At 37.3% G+C, this 18,295-nt stretch overlaps 1 protein-coding gene across 2 annotated transcripts in view; it reads right to left on the reverse strand.

Annotated features, from left to right (window-relative positions):
• Window positions 1–18,295, reverse strand: part of GABPA (GA binding protein transcription factor subunit alpha) — a 33,588-nt gene that overhangs the window by 14,465 nt on the left and 828 nt on the right. For both annotated transcript variants that reach the window (XM_060098601.1, XM_060098600.1), the window contains exons 2-5: window positions 11,447–11,548; window positions 9,211–9,355; window positions 5,792–5,876; window positions 3,321–3,566 (exon numbers count right to left, since the gene is read on the reverse strand). In XM_060098601.1, the coding sequence (XP_059954584.1) occupies window positions 3,321–3,566; window positions 5,792–5,876; window positions 9,211–9,355; window positions 11,447–11,523 (553 nt within the window). In that variant the 5' untranslated portion in view covers window positions 11,524–11,548. The remainder of the gene's footprint in view (window positions 1–3,320; window positions 3,567–5,791; window positions 5,877–9,210; window positions 9,356–11,446; window positions 11,549–18,295) is intronic.

Raw genomic sequence — 18,295 nt, forward strand, 5'->3', positions numbered from 1 at the left:
TTTAACATAACTAATTGCCATGCATGTTCTCCCTGCCTCTTTTCTCTAAGTCCTTAGTAAAATGACAGTAAAGAAACTTCTGAAAGATGTAAACTCACAGGAACATGAGTGGGAAATGACAGAAATGGAAGCATCTCCCCACCACGTAGGCACCAGGAACACTTTAGACCGGTCTACAAACCGAAGAGTGAGACCCTTTCCACCCACTCCACTTCCCTTTCCACTTCCAGAATGCAACATTCACACACACACATCAACCCTAAATCCTCACCCCAACCTTCTACTCCTGACAGGTGTCTGGCCAATTTTCCAGAGAAGTTGGGAGACCCAGGAAAAAGATCTATACGTGCTGACACTTGAAAATCTTTTAATAAAAGGACCAACACCCCATTTTACCAGCATAGTCAACAAACCCCTTCCAGACTTCAAACTAATTAGCTTTAAAGTTATTCATTCTTAAATATGAACAGATGGTCAAAAATAATCAGATTATTTGAGAGACTAAAAGGAAACCACTAGACGACCAAAAATAAACAGAAAAACAGAACCCAGAGGAAGCAGAAATAATGCAATAACAAACTGCAAACAACAAAAAAAATAATAATAAACCCCCACTTCACTGTAATCAACATAGAGAGGAGAGAAAACATGATACCTGTAATATAAGATCAGAATGCTATGGAAAGGGAACAACCAAAATAAAAAGCCCTTGTAAATTGAAAATAAAAATCAGTTTGCAATATAAAGACAAGAAAGGGACTTCCTTGGTGGCGCGGCGGTTAAGAAGCCTCCTGCCAGTGCAGGGGACACAGGTTTGAGCCCTGGTCCGGGAAGACCCCACATGCCGCGGAGCAACTAAGCCTGTGTGCCACAATTACTGAGCCCGCAAGTCACAACTACTGAGCCTGTGTGCCACAACTAATTGAAGCCCACACACCTAGAGCCTGTGCTCCACCAACAAGAGAAGCCACTGCAACGAGAAGCTCGTGCACCGCAACGAGGAGTGGCCCCCACTCGCCGCAACTAGAGAAAAGCCCGCGCTCAGCAACGAAGACCCAACACAGCCATAAATAAATAATATATAATTAAAAAAAAAGACAAGAAAATTTGGCAGAAAGTAGTACAAATAGATATGAAGATGAAAAATAAGGAAGAAAAAAGATGTAGAGGATCAACCCAGGAGATTCGATAGGAGTTCTAGAAAAAGAACAGAGAAACACAGAAGGTTATTGTCAAAATAATAATGAAGGAAAACTCCCCAGTACTGAAGGCAGAAATTGTCTAGATTAGCACTGTCCAACATAACGCAGGCCACTATGTTACTTTAAAATTTTCTAATGGCTACATTAAAAAGGTAAAGAAACAGATGAAATTCATTTTGATAATAATTTCACTTAATACATCCAAATGTTTTCATTTCAACATGTAATCTAGGTAAAATATTTATAAGATTTTACATTCTTTTCCTTTTGTACTGGGTGTTTTACTCTTACAGCATATCTCAATTCAGACCAGGCATATTTCAAGTGCTCACATGGGACTGGTGACCACGGCACTGGGCAGCACAGGGCCAGACTGAGATGCTACACAAAAAACCCAAAATTGACAGCAAATGAAAAGATCCACACTGCCACTAGACTTGGTCTTAACAGCTTATTCTTTGAGGAATGGCTTAGGTCTCATCCTTCAAACTGGACTCTTTTATCTTGTTATGCTCCAGTGAATAACTCCTATCCTTGCTTCTTTAATCTTTCCTTCTCCCACTAGTTCCACACCATTTATCTACAAATACACTCAGGTCACCACCAACTCTTGAACCTTCAATATTATTTATTTATTACCCCAGCATTCTTCCCACCTGCCCATCCCCCAAATTAATACTCAATTTTCTCCATTTCTACAATGTTTATTTAGTTCTTATAATTCAGCTTTGTCGCTCCAACTCAGCAGCTGCTTTTATCTAAATCTACCAATGAGCCTCTAATGACCAAATGTAATAGATATTACTCAGTCAGCATTCTTTGACTTTCTCAGCAGCGTCGAGACTTGTGACCATCTAAAACTCTTCCCCAATTTCATCAGCACTATATACAGTTCTTATTTTCCTTCTATCTGTTAAGCTTTCCATGTCTCCCCGCCTTCCTGTTCCTCAACCCTAAATGTTGACAAGGTCCAGCATTATGTTCTCTTCCATTTTATCTCTCTCCGTCAGAGACTGCATCTACTTGTATGACTTTAACACAAATTCAATGTGACTGAGTCCCAGATAACATCTTTATCTCCAGTCCAAATTTTGTGCACCTGAAACTACTTTCTGGTGACCTCCAGTTGAATTTGTACTATTACTTGAAAATCAAGTACAATCAACACTTTCCCTTGAAAAATCTTTCCAATACCAGACTTTCCTACCTTCCCCACTAAGGTTTAGAAGGCATGGACTATCTTTCCTGTGTACTACTGAAAGCCCAGGATTTAACATGGTGCCCGGCTCAGGAAATATGTAATGAAGATGTAACCAATTCTTATATTATTAATGCCTAGTCACCCAAGCTTAAGAAGTTAGTTAGATCAATACTTGAATCTCCCCTCTCTACCCTCACACAATCCATCAATCAGTTGCTCAGTCCCATCACTATTTTGATTCATCTCCTCCTTTCTGCTCCCACAGAAATCACCTGGTCTAGGCTAACCTAAATATTATCACCTAGTCACACCCCAACAACCTGCTCCAACTTATGCCATATACCACTGCCACATTCATTTTCAACTGTCACTTCCATCAATCAAAAACAGTTCTACAATGCTACAGAATAAGTCCTTACCCAATGCATCTTCTCACGACTCACACTTCTCAGCTTTGCACAAACATTTCCTGTCGGCAATGTCTAGCAGTTTCCTTGTCTATAATAAACTCTTTCCCAATTTTCCCCCAGACCACTATGATCCTTTTGAGATTCTAATAGTATGCTTCTTTATACCAGTTATTGACAGCTTAAAAACATGTTACCTTTATAGCAATTATCTTTTTTCATTTATCTTCTCTCTCTTCAACTACACTGTGAATGCCCTAAGGGCAGATTTTTTCTTTGTATCTTTGTATTCTCAGCACCATCATATGTTACAGTCCAAAAAAACCAAAAACAAAAACAGAAAATCAATATATTTCCTAAAAATTCTACATTTAAGATAGATAATTTACTCACCCTACTGTCTTCCATGTCAAGCTTACTTATTACTCTACCTAACATAATTATTATGTCTTCCATGTCAAGCTTAATTCTTATTGTTCTACCCAACATAATTATTATGTATTTTATTACCATAGGGTATCCCAAGACGTTCTTGCTCTTTCCTATAACCTTCCAGAGCAGCAGCCCATCTCGTCACTTGTTCTGAGGTTTCATCTGAAATGGTTGTAATGTGTTTTGTGCCATCAAGAGTTATCACTTGAGCTTCCTCAACAAGATGTGCTTCTGCTTCGGCATGGTGGGCATCTGGATCAATAACTACTTCAACTGTTTCCGCAGGTTTAACAATTTCCAGGATGTTTAGCTTTGGTTCAATTCCTTACCAGTGATTAAAAAGAAAAAAAGTATATCTAAGTGAAAACATGAAAGTCTCTAACAAATTAAAATTTAGTTTAGTTTATATGTTCTCAAATGGTACAGCAAGGCTCCATTTTAAATATTTTTAGCATTATGTCTAGAGAATTTAAACAGATTTCTATTAAATGATAAAAACAACAATTCAACAGAACTTTGATAGATTAGATAACAGTATTGTACCAATATTAATTTCCTCATTTTGATAACTGAACTGTGGTCATGCAAAAGAATTTCTTGTTTTCGGAAAACACACTAACGTATTTAGAGATAGGAAGGAATAATGTCTACATCTCATTCTTAGCCAGGTCAAAAAAATAATGTGGGGATGAGGGAGAGAGAGAATAAGGCAAATGTAGTAAAAGTTAACATTTGGGGAATCTGGGTGAAGGATATCCAGGAATTCTTTTACTATACTTGCACCTCTTCTGTAAGTCTAAAATAATTTAAGAATACCACCACCACCATGCATATATGCACACATGCATGCACGCAAGCACACACACACCCCACCTACAAACATTAGGAAAAGAAGTACCACAATGGAATAGAAAATTAAAACTACACTATGGAGAGTATAAATGAGTAGCTACTTATCCTGAGAAGCTGAAAAAATTATTTACTGACTCCTTTTCTTTTTAGAAGACAAAGTACATGTATTAAAAATGAACAGACACTAAGTTTGTTACATTAAATTCACATCATTAAATTCTGATTTTCATTTTCAATTGAATGAAGAAAAACACAAACACTTAAGATATTCAAAATAGAATAAACTAGCCCTTTATGAAATAATCTCAGATACTTATGTTAAAATAACAGCTCTAAAAAACTATCATACTACTTAACAGCTACTGTTTGCTCGCTGATTCAGTTACAATCTATATCAAAAATTTAATCAAAGTGTATTTGAAAGAAAAAACAAAACTCATTTTCAATATTCTGAAGTTCAATCAGGAAAATCATTATTACAAGAAAATATACAGCTAGCACTCATCAGGTGTGTTTGCTCAGATTCAGTTACAATCTATATCAAAAATTTAATCAAAGTTTATTTGAAAGAAAAAACAAAACTCCATTTCAATATTCTGAAGTTCAATCAGGAAAATCATTATTACAAGAAAATATACAGCTAGCACTCATCAGGTGGTATAAACAAGTCAGTTCTTTCAAATATACATGAGGAAAAAAATTATAATTTTTGAAGAAGGTTTTTCCTAAAAATTATCCCCTAATCCTCCATTCAAATTGCATCAAGTCAACTCCTCTTAAACACACCTGTACTGAGAGGTCACTAAACTTTTAAAGATAAAAAACAAAGACTGATTTTCTTTCCTATTCCCAACAATAGTAAATCCTGGGGAAATTAAGGATCATTAAGTAGGTAATTACCATTTTCATAATGTGAAGAAAACTTTGGTTTGTGAAACATAATTGTAAGCAATACAATATGTTCAGAGATGAAAATTAGTCTAAAACTCTGGTTAGAAATCCCCAAAAGCCACATTTAAAAAAACTAAAATTCAACCCACCAAAAATGGTTTCCTAATTTTCCAACTTGTGTATTTACACAGATTAGTAAAATACTGTGATGAATATGGCTGACTGGGTCACATCACATCCTTTGCAAATTCCTCTCTCTGTGCTAAACTGCAGACTATACATGCCCTTGCAGCTAGGGTTGCAGATGTGATTTAGGTTCTAGAATCACTTCCATGAGCGTTCTATTTGGAGATGAGTTAAGAGGGGACAAGCAAGCACACGGTATACATTTTTGGCTAATGTGAATCACTGAAAAGGCAGCATGGTTCCAAGTCGACAGCTATAGTTGTGACTTTCAGATTTGGCATTTTCCAGATCCCGGCAGAGCAGCAGCTTCCTTGGCAGTCCAGTTCTACAGCGTGGCTGAGGCATTCTTAGAAAGTCAACTAGAATCTAGTCTTTCAGCCCTCCCTGTGATCCTGTTATTTATTACTCTGTAATATACCCTTTCCTGATTAAAGTAGGTAGAATGTGTTACACTATCTGCTTCATCCTGACAGATAAAACAATTAAATCAAAAGCATGAATATTTGGCTATAACATCACATTAACTAATTTAGATAACCATCTAAAACTTATAAAACTGAGTTCCCATATTAGAAAAACAGGAGCTAAACTTTTAAATAACAACATTAAAAGTAACTTACCTTGGTAAGAAATTACCTGTACACTAAGCTGTACAGTTCCGTCTGTCTTTACTCCTTGGTCAAATAAACTTCGTTCTGGATCCAGCTAAACATGGATAAAATGATTAAGATTATTTTAGCTCAGTCATCTTGTTTAATATAAAGGGATGTGCCAAACAGGACTTAATTACTGAGGTATACTAATTAAGTTATAAGAACACGTTTAATTATTCAAGTTGTCCTATTATTTAATTCTTTGCCAAAACTGAAAATAACTTAACCACTGTGGTAGCAGTTAAGGACAACACAAACGACAGGATTTATTGTAAGTGGTGGTTTTCTCTAGCTCTGGAGTCTAGTTTAGAATTTTAAATAATGCCAAAAGGCAACTATTTTTTCTGTAAAAGTATTTAAAGTAGAAGATAATGCTATTTATCTGCCATGAATAAGCAAGGGTGTTTTATTAGTGGGGACAATTTATATAAATTTATTTACGTAATTCTTGCCATATCTCCCTTGTAACCAATGATACACATTTAAGATCAGGGTTAACTCTAAATTTCTGATCATAAAGTTAATGAAGTTAAAGGACTTATAACCTTACTACTTGACCTAGCTATGAATATCTTTTTTTTTTTTTTTTTTGCGGTACGCAGGCCTCTCACTGTTGTGGCCTCTCCCGTTGCGGAGCACAGGCTCCTGACGTGCAGGCTCAGTGGTCATGGCTCACGGCCCCAGCCGCTCCACGGCATGTGGGATCTTCCCGGACCGGGGCACGAACCCGCGTCCCCTGCATCGGCAGGCGGACTCTCAACCACTGCGCCACCAGGGAAGCCCAAGCTATGAATATCTTTAATCATAATTCTGTATCCTTTCAGTATCTGTCAGTATCAGTGCTTCTGAACACATTTCACACAAATGGCAAAAAGTAATTCTGACTTCTAGACATTTTGTCACCCATTTAAAAACAGGCTTCTGTTATAATTATTTTGAATAATGTGTATCTCTGTGTCTGCATATCATACAGCTGGAGGTATAAAGCTCCTCCCACTCTCATTCCCAAGAATTCAGCCAATACTGTAGTCATGGTACATATTTTCTAATATTAAAAACATCATACACATAAAGCCGAAAATCTTAAGTGACTATGCATCTAACTTAGAGACAAGACAAACTTTGTAACCCTACACTCGGACAGGTCAAACATGGCAGCTTCACTCCTTAATAAAAGTCTCTGCCTGACATTTTGTTAAAAATTCTCCTCATAGCAAGATTCCTCCCCTCTCCAGTAGACACTGGTATTATCTACTAGAAGCTAAAGCCTGTGTAACTCTGAAGAGGGCTCTCAGGTACTGGACACTCTAGCTAGTTCAGTTAAGAGCTGGCGCAACAAAACTCAAGCATGATATTTGATCTCAGGTCATATCCCTTAGAGAAGTGCAACTCAACTGTTGTTCATCAGCTCTGAAGTCAGCACTCATCTGAAAATACAAAAGCATTACCACAAGCAGCAAGCATTCTGACTCCAACTGTATATTTGCATTAATTGACATGGAGAACAGAAGTTACTATCCTCAGATCCTTTTTGAGGAGGAGAAGGGGGAGGGGGACAGGAAGAAATGCAAAATGTCCTAGATGCAAGGCCAGCTCTGAATTCTATGGTACTATAAATTATGCATATTTCCATTTATTCTACCAATATATATTGAGATACTATGATAGGCTGGGTACTTTGCAGGTGTTACCTTCGTTTTGGTTAGGTCAGGTATTATAAGAGCAGCAACAAATATCAGAGCTAAAAGACAAGTAAGAGACTGAGTCCAGATTCCCCTTAATTTTACATATGAGAAAAAAACAGGTCAAGTCCAGTGACAATGAATTATTCAATAAAACTTTATTAAAAAGTCAGCCTCAAACAAGTGAAGAGTTTTAGAGTCACACAGGCCTCAGTTCACATTCCAATGCATCACTTTGTAGCTATGCATTGGGCAAATTATTTACTTTCTTTAAATCTCAGTTGCTACATCTGCAGAATATGCTTAAGAATATCCTGACTTCAAACACTGATGTGAAGAATAAATGAGATAATTTAGAAATGTTTTGCAAATATTTTTTCATTCAATCTAAACTGCCCATATAGCTCTAGCTCACCATTTTTTAATGGCTGCCTTGAATTCCAATCTGTAGAATTTATCTAATTCCCTATTTTTGGATCATTTGAGATATTTTCAGTTTCTGCACAACCATGCAATATACACCTCTGCTCACCGAGGTGAGCATTTCTTTAAGAACAATTCCTTGAGGAGAAACTGCTAGATATTTTACATTCAACATTAACAGACACTAAATGCCAAGTTACCTTCCAAAAAGATTATGTTAATTTACCCTCTCACTGTTGAGAGAAGTGAAACCTTAAATCCTAAAATTATAATAATATTAGAGCCACCTATATTCTCTTTAGAAGAACAACTTCCCTCCCCCGCCAACATTTATTAGACTTGCTGAAAAAAATAGTTAAAAGGGTAACTAAAATTCAAAAATTTCATTAAAATTTCAACTTATTCTACATCAAAATCTGATCTAAAAATAGACATATAATGATTTGAATTTTTAAAAATCTAAGGCAAAAGTTCTATAATATATGGAATAGCTATATTATAAGGCAGGGAGGGGGAGGAGTAAAGAACAAACCCAACAATCCAAAAGATGACATAATATACGTTAGTATAAAATAGTCTTAAAAAACAGAATAAACCTCTAGTACTTAATCATATGTTCAAGGAAGGTCTGGAGAAACTATTTGAGCAATCCTATCTAGGCAACTACCCTTGATACATATTACAAAAATACTCCTTCTCTTGAAAGAATACCATAAAACATGACTATAAATATGTTGCAAACACAATGTGTTATTATAATACTACCACAGGTAAAACCCTATTGCAGTAATTTCCAAGAAATATACATATATATTGGTATTTAAATCCTTATCCAAAATTTACTGCTGGAGCAAATAAAGATGGAAGGGAATGTAAAATCATTTGGTCAAATTATCTCTAAAAGATGAGGAAACTGATGCACAAAGAAGTTAAAAGTTAGTTAAAAACAGGGTGTGAGGACACACTTCTTCAGCTTCCAAGGTCAATGTGTTTCTCACTACTCTACGTTTTGAGCCCTGATTAAAATGCATTTAAACTTCTCATTTTATATTTGTCAAAGTAAAAAAAGAATGTTTGACTTATTACCCAATCTTTTAAAAATAATTTTAAGTGGAGGAAATTTTTCTGAAAGAATTTTTACTTCTAAATGCTTACATTTTATAATAATATAGGTCAAATGGAGAAGAAGACTACAGCTAGAGAGAAAAGGCCAACAAAAAAACATTTCTAACGCAGACGTAAATGCTGAAATACAAATCTCAAAAAAGAAAAAAATAATACCTGGATATCTTGCAGGCAAATTTCATGAGCATCCAAAGAACACTGCAGTCTTGGTTCTAGTAGTTTCTTTAAATTGCCTATTGGCTCATTGATGTCTATGGCCTGGCTTACACATTCAGCTGGAGTGTAGGTTTGTTCAACAATGCTAAAGAATATAATGTTAAAGGATCCAGTGTTAAAGAATATAATGGTTAACAATTACATTCTTACCCTGAATATTAATGCAATGATATGGTGAAAACAAAATTCAACACCAAAACACATTTCTGGCCTTTGAAACTCCTTTCTGCACAGACACCTGTCACAGTGGTAGGCTCATCACCAGCTAGTGTTGCCAAGCTTAATACTGAATCACATCGCACAGAGAAATGCTAGCTTGAAATTTAAGGCACCTTTGCAAATACACCTCATTATATACATACATATATGTATGCATGTGTGTATACACATACAAATATTGCATATACAATATTTATGGGGAAATGTTTGCATTTATACTATATCTCCAAGTTATTTTGAAGAATTTTAGGCTCAGAAAGGAATATAAAAAAAGCCTCTTCAAAACTTGTATGCCATCTCTACTAGTCAATTTCTTTTTCCAAGATAAACACAATTTAATAATGTAAATTATAAGACATGAAAATATAAGTTATCAAAAATATTTTCCATTTAATCTAATCTGAAAACTACTGGTTATAATCAGTCTAGATCCACCTTAAAAAATTATAATTTTCCTTTAAAACTCTCTAAGGGCTCTTTTGCATTGTTATTTCATACTTTGAATTCTACAAAGTTCCTTGAGGGTAAAATCTCTGGTAAGTAATTCTACATAACTTTTGTGAATCCTTATTTGAGGCCAAAAAGAAAACAGGCACTGATTAGTTTGCTGAATTGATAAACCTAGAATTCAATCAAGTTTCACGACATGTTTAATTTATATATGGTTTAAATCTCATTTGCAGTTGTCAAAAACAGTATGTATTTAAAAATTTGTCAAGTTCCATTTTCACATAAATTCCAATTATAATGCAATATACACATGATATTCACTGAATGTATTCAGCCTAAATTCCTAAAACTTTTAAAATTTATAAAACAGAACAGTCATGACTGAAAAAACCAAGATTATTTTAAAATAATAGTAAACATATTCTTATTATTACTATTTGTTAAGGTAAAATAATTGGGTCTTTTGGCTAAGTGAGTATTTTTACTAATTCTTCAGCTATAGAAGAGTGGGCTATATTTTTCTTTTTTTCATAACAATAATCTTTAAAAGAGTCAAATGTCACTTTAACACAGATTTTTAAAGACCTATTTTACATGAGCTCAACATTTAAAACATTTTTTAATATTCTGTTGCCACCATTTAAACCTTGGGAGATACATATAAAAAATCTGATTACCAATTTCCCTTGAGAAAGTGTGGATGATCTCACATCACTGGACCTAAATTTCTGCATAGCAATCTGCTACAACTAGACAGCTAGCTATAACTGCTCCCTTTACATAGCTACTCTCCAGGTCAACAGTAACTATCAACCACAGTAACTACCAATCTCTTACATGAGACATCAGCAAAGGTTTTCTGTAAGGGGTCAAACAGTAAAAACTTCAGACTTTGTGGACCATTTGTATGTATGTATATATAAAAATAAATACGTGCATGTCAGTCTCCAAGACAGCCCAAATGATTCTTACCTCCTAATATTCACACCTTTTTATAGTTCCCTCCTGAATTGTACCAAGGTTGGACTGTGTGACCAAAGCACTAAGGACTGAGAGTGATATATGTACTGCTTCTTAGATTAGGTTATTTAAAAATAAGACACTGTGGGGGCTTCCCTGGTGGCGCAGTGGTTGAGAGTCCACCTGCCAATGCAGGGGACATGGGTTCGTGCCCCGGTCCGGGAAGATCCCACATGCTGCGGAGCGGCTGGGTCCGTGAGCCATGGCCGCTGAGCCTGCGCGTCCGGAGCCTGTGCTCCGCAACGGGAGAGGCCACGGCAGTGAGAGGCCCGTGTACCGCAAAAAATAAAAAATAAAAAATAAAACTATCTTTTCCTCCCAGCTACAAAACCAACAAACCCAGTAAGTCTGAGGAAAAAGGTAATACATTATCCCCCAAAATGCTGAGGTGAGTTGAAAAAAAAAAAAGGCCCCCAAAAGAACTTGGCTTGATTCTTAATTAGGCATGTTGATAATATTAAAAGTGGTAAATTCAAAAACTACCAACCTTTCTTCTGTGCACTCTGGCTTCTCAGTTCCATCAATCTCGATTTCTATCAGCTCCTCTGCTTCTCTTTTCGTCATGACTGAAGTATTTCAAAAGCTGACCCTACAAAAGTTAAAATGTAAGACATTCTGAAATTATCTGCCTAAGCAGACACGGTATACAAGAAGTAAAGACCCAATTCAAATATAAGCGGAGGATAAGCAGAAGAGGAGGAAGTAATCTTCACGTATAAAAGAAAATCCACAAGTAATATTTATAAACTAGTTTTTGTTTAAATGGTGTTTATTAGCCTGATATGACATCATTATCATTCCCTTGGATTTACTGGGATGTTTTCAGCCCAATCTCAGTCAATAAATTAATTCAGGTTACTTCAAAATTAAGTGAAGGCATGTCAACTATATTACAGCAATTCAGTCTTAATAACAGATTTAAACCTGCAGCTTAAAAATCAACATGGAAATTTCCTGGCGGTCCAGTGGTTTGGACTCTGTGCTTCCACTGCAGAGGGCATGGGTTCCATCCCTGGTCAGGGAGCTAAGATCCCTCATGCTGCATGGTGTGGCCAAACAAAAAACAACATGGAGATGAACAATTTATAATCGTTCAGCTAAAAGCTGTACCTTATTAGCAGAGTTTATTGCAAACCATTATACTGACAGAATAATATAAATTAAAAGTTAATCCCAGCTTTGTGTTACAAATTACATTTCTTATAAATGCCAGTATAATATTCTCAAACAGCAAAATAAAGTAACAAAATCATTATAGATATTTGCATTATTGCCCTGATTACACACTAGAATTTTTTTTTTTAATTTTTTGTTTATTTATTTTTGGCTGCGTTGGGTCTTTGTTGCTGAGCGCCGGCTTTCTCTAGTTGCCGTGAGCGGGGGCTACTCTTCGTTGCAGTGTGCGGGCTACTCTTCGTTGCGGTGCGCGGGCTTCTCATTGCGGTGGCTTCTCTTGTTGTGGAGCACGGGCTCTAGGCGCGCAGGCTTCAGTAGTTGTGGCACGTGGGCTCAGTAGTTGTGGCTTGCAAGCTCTAGAGCTCAGTAGTTGTGGCACACAGGCTTAGTTGCTCCGCGGCGTGTGGGGTCTTCCTGGACCAGGGATCGAGGATCGAACCTGTGTCCCCTGCACTGGCAGGCAGATTCTTAACCACTACACCACCAGGAAGTCCCAAGACTAGAATTTTTTATGATTGTTTTTCAGATGTGTTTTTATACATTTTAAACAAACCATTACTTCAGTTTTTAATTCTCTCGTGTAAAATTATCACCTGCTACGTTAAACTTCCATTGATTTTTGTACCATTGATATATTATGTGCCATTTTGTACCATTTGTACTCCTGATACTAAAACATTATAATTTAAAAAATGCTAAGTAATGCATAAAATAGCTGCATATATTGGTATTTCTTTATGGCCATTTCCAAGGTGTTAATGTTGTAAGTTTCAGGCTGTTAGGACCTCACTGTAGGTCAGTAAATCTGTCCCTGGACCCCATATATACTCTCAGTCCAGAATAGAGTTTTCTAAGTTTACTACTACATCTAAAAAAGTACTTCTAAGTGTCTTCGACTCCTTGACTTGCAAGGAATGGTCCTCTAAATTTGGTATTTTAATGTTTACAAAGGAGTCCATGCTCCCACTTTAAAGATGTGACAAAAAAATGAAGAGTTCAAATATTCATTCCTATTAATAATAACCATTATTTACTGAGTATCAGGCACCACATTCAAATGCTTTACACAGAACAATCTTATTTTGAGTCCACCCCCACCGTCATAAGAAAACTATCCAGAGGTTAGTGAGGCTAAACTGCCTGTGGCTCCATAATGTCATGCTTTAGGTCTATCAACTGAAGTACAGGCTCTATACTGCAAATATACACTAGAACAAGAGCCACCACCATCTCTTACCTGGAATAGCCTCTTCCTAACACGTCCCTGTGCTGGTGCCCTTGCCCCCCTGCAGTCTGTTCTCAGTTAATACAACTGCCAGTGTGATCCTTTTTAAAAGTGAAGTTACATCACAGCACTCCTTTGATACCAGTCACAGTAAAAAAAAAACTAAAGACTTCACAATGGCCAACAAGGTCCTACATGATCTACATGATCCCCATCCCTATTCTACTACTGCTCTGACTCCCTCTCCCACACTGGCCTCCTTACTTGTCCTTGCATCTTTCTTCTTGTCCACAGCACTCATCCTCTAACATACTAATAATTTACTACATTTATTGTCTTTCTCTGTTGGATCATTGTCAGGGTGCAAAAATCAAAACTGTCCAAAAGTGACCCCAGGAACTTAAGTTGGTTTGCTTGGCCTACGGACTTCCCCTAGCTACTGGAGGTGGGAGGGGCTTCCTCAGGTCCCAACTTCTCAAGGGACCAAGGCCTTTGTGGTAGGCACAATAACAACCCAGAACCTGTGATTATGCTAAATCACATGGCCAAGGGCAATTAAGTTTACTAATAAACTGACCTTAAAATACAGAGATTATCCTGGCTTATCTAGGTGAGTCCAAGGAAATCACAAGGATTCTTGAGAGTGAAAGAGGGAATCTGAAGAGATCCAGAGTGATTCAAAGTGAGAAGGACTTGACTGGCTGGCTATGACTGGCTTTGACGATGAAAGAAAGGAGCCACAAACCAAGGAACGCAGGCAGCCTCTAAAACCTGGAAAAAGGAAACAGATTCTCCCCTAGAGCCTCCAGAAGAAGCACAACTCTGCCAACATCTGATTTTAGCCCAGAAAGACCCATTTCAGACTTCTGACTTCAAGAAACGTATGACAATAAATTGTTTTCAAGCCACTAAGTTTGTAGTAATTTGTTACAGTACCTCTGGGAAACTAACACAGTCTTCTTTCCCACTTTAAAAAGGATTGTAACTCTCCTCAGGTCCAAACATCTCCAAATGCTGGGGAGCTGGTTTTTTGACAACTTAGACTATAAATCGCTGGCATACAAATCTAGACTGCCTAGTACAAAAATGATCTGACTTTCCCCACATTATTAAGGTTGCTCTCACAGCTCCCCTACAATAAGAAAGCATAATAAGAGGGTGGGGCTCTCCACTGAAATAGATACACATCATGCACATCCAGCAGAATGCCTAGGCGCCAGCAGATTTTGGTTGGGATGATGAAAGAATGAAGGGCTTTTGTTTTCTTTTCTTGCTGACCCTGGCCTCGTAAGTCTTCCCTTTCCCCATAAAGCCTATTTCTTAACAGATACTATGTGTAAAACTGTGGAATTCATCCTGAGCACTAGAGCAAAACAGGAGGTGGTGACCCAATAGAGACTATCCTTGTAGGACAACACAAGCTCACATGGGAAGGGGTATTTGTTCACAGATATATACAAAGAACTTTGAGCAGTGCCTCTCCCTTTGTAGGCACTCTATTAAAATGTGTTGGATAAGTGAATGTTATAACAACTATTACACACTGTATAAGTGACTTCAGAAGCCTAAAAGGCTTCAATGTGAAAGGTAAAACTATGAAGCTAATAGAAGAAAATGGTGGGAATTTTTTTGTGGTCTAATGATAGAAAAGGATTTATTTCTTAAATAAAATTTCAAAAACATAAACCATAAGGAAAAAAAACTGACAGATTTCCTTACATAAAAATTAAGAGTTATGTTTAACTGACAGGCTACAGAGTAGAAAAAGATATTTCCAATATCTACACATGACAAGGGACTAATAATTGAAATACACAGTGAACTCCTGCAAGTTGATTAACACCCCCCCAAAAGTCAGGACAAATTAGAAAAGTCAGTAAAGCATAGAAAAAGGAAACTCACATAAAGAGAAACCAAAATGGCTACGGACATGAAGAAATGCTCACATCCAAATTATTCACTTTATACTGTGCATATACGGCAAAGATTATTTTGGAGAAAAATCTAGCAGCACTTGCTCAAATAAAATGCTTATACCTATGACCCAGCAATCTTGCCCTTAGATAAGCATTCCAGAGACATTCTCACAATGATTGATACTAGGATGTTAAGGGCAGCTTTGCTGAAGATAGCTGAAAGCTGAAGCCAATACAAGTATCCACGGTAAGAGAGTACTGTGGATACAAGAAAATGTGAAAGAAGCACACACTATGGAACTATAGTAGCTGTTAGAAACAAGGAGATAATGTACACACACATACACGCAAAAATCATAAAAACTGTACAAAAAAAGTAAGAAACAGAATAAGGTTTATAGCAGGACAGCACTTAAAAGGATCATTTATGTTATATTTTCAGGGCCTACAAGGACATCCACTCCCATTTCCATAACCAACTTTTAAAAAAAGATTAGAAAACAAGTGAATTTTCTAGGAACTTTGGAAAAATAGAAAGCCTAAGAAGAAGTAACTGTAAGCAGATAGAGTAGGCGGTACCCAGAGAAGAAGGACCAGGCATGGATTTCTTGACATAAGAGAAGCCATTTTTGGCCTAAGCCATTTGGGGATCTAAGCCTGGCCACAGTGCTTACCCTTGAACAGGCCTCACTAATAATGCTCTTAAGGAGTAACAATAGCAAAGATAATAAATCAGTTATAAAGACTCCCAGTTCTGTTTCCATGGTAAAGATTAGCCTGAAGCACTTCCTTAAGCTGTTTTTTCAGAATTTAAACCCCCCTCTAGCGCTCAACCACCAGATCAACTGTAACCTAAGGGATGATAATGTTGACCTTTTCTGACCCTTGTGACTTCAATCAACTAAAAGCATGGATGCTGTCAACCTTTGCCCCAATTCTATGCTGAATTCTCCTGCTGAAGCCCCTTCATGAATAGGCATGCACCACCCAAGACCCTTCATGAATATGGAAGTACCCTTAGCTTAAAAGGTCTTCAATTTTGCTGCTCAGGACACCTCTTTGGGAAGATCCTGGTATTCTCCTTGCTGCAAGTAGTAGACCCTTTCTTCTTCTGATCTTTGGCTTGGTTGTGTCTTTTGTCTTGCCACCCACCAAGAGATGAACCCAGTTTTCTGTTAACAACCAGAGGCTGAGAAATGGCCCTGAGGGCTTATCAGCAGGGACACCTTTGGTACCTCTTAGTATAAGCACTAAGACAGGATTGTTAAGAAATTTACCCTGCAATCTTCCAAAAAAGTCACAGATCAGTCTCTAGAAGGTGCCAAATAATGAAAAAAAAAAAAAAAGAATCCAATATACTTTTGGAAAAAATCATGCTACTTACAGTCCCTGAATTGATCTTCCTCTTTCTCAATTCTCTAAATTTAAGCTAAAGAAGCAATGGAGAGATTTGGGAAACTGTCCAAATCTTTGATATCACTGCTTGAGTGGGTCTTAGCTCTTTTTCTGGAAACAATTCCCCAGGATTCTATATCAATACGTAAGAAAATGGAGAAGAGAGAATTACTTTGAGCCTTTCCCCCTAGGAAAAGGTGCCCCTTGACACCCTGGTTTCTCCTAGATTAAATCTAACCTGGGTTCAGAACACGTCACAAAATGAACATAAACTAAATTTATATTTAACTAACAATTCCAGGCAAGGCTACTATTCTTTAAAATACATTTTATCATTCTCTTTTAGAGCCACAGATAAATTTGAGGATTATTCTTCACTGGAACACATTATTAGTTTACAGAGTTTAGGCCAATTTTTCCCAGTAAAGGACAATAAATAAATAAAGGATACATAAATACAAGTGCAATCTGGGAGTACCTGCCAGATAACTGCACATTTTCTCAAGCTAAAAAATACTGTTAAATATCCTGAGTAAATTAAAAGACGTTTTTGTTTTTTAAAGATAAATAGCTAAGAAAAAGTAACACACATATATCTGTGTGTATACACATGGAGAAAGAAAGCAAGAGTGGAGAATGGTTAACACTTCGTGACCCTGGGGGTGAAGGTGTTCCTTGTATAATTTCACTGTATAATTTTTTCAATTTTCCTGTAAACTTGAAGTTTCATAAATAAAAGCTGGAAGAAGATTAAAGTCAACAGTTTTAATTTAGTATTCAGCCTCCACATGCTCTCATGACTTGCCTCAACGAAACACCTAGCTCATTATTTTCTTACTTCAAGACTATACACCCCTCATGGCATTGGTCCTGTAGACGCAATCCACGTAAAAACTGCTTAAGTCCACCTAGTGTCAGAATATGTTTAAAAATAAATAAGCTTGTAAAGCTTGGCTCAAACCCTAAGAGAGAGAGATTATTATTCCCTTAAAGTAGTTCCGAGCGAGTTGACTAGTTTCTTTTGATATTTAAGACAACAAAGTATCTAAGAACGTTATCACTGTCCAGTTCTTCACTTTGCTTAAGTGGACCTTTCTAAAACTTTGCTCCTCTCACGACTCAGACCTACTGCGTGTATTTCTAAATCACTACTCGTCATCTTGCAGTGCAACATTAGGCGTTGTCCTCTCTGCCGTTAACCTAATCAATCTAGGGTTCCTAAATACAAACACGCGCGGGCGTATCTTCCAGTCCACAAAAAACTAAAAAAGCTGACAAGCTACATTAATCCATCATTTTCCCCTTGCCTCACACTTCCTCGTTTTTAAAAGAAACCCAACGGACACCATATACATTAATAGATGGCTTTGATGCAACTGTAACAATTCCAGAAAGACAACTGGATACGAAGTGAAAGCGAAACGCTGAGTTGGCAAGGAGGCTGGTTTTGCATGTTCCCCTGAAATACCCGGGGCGTCAGGATCAGCTCCCGACCGCGGCGAATGCGGACCACGGCGGACAGTCGAGCAGGGGATAGTGAGGGAAGGGGGCGGCGAAGGGTGACACGAACGACCGGGACCCCGAGGGCGCGCGGCTTAACAGAGCCCCGCGCCGCGCGCCCCCC

Source organism: Mesoplodon densirostris, chromosome 5 (assembly GCF_025265405.1).
Source record: "Mesoplodon densirostris isolate mMesDen1 chromosome 5, mMesDen1 primary haplotype, whole genome shotgun sequence".
In the NCBI taxonomy this organism is placed as follows: Eukaryota; Metazoa; Chordata; class Mammalia; order Artiodactyla; family Ziphiidae; genus Mesoplodon; species Mesoplodon densirostris.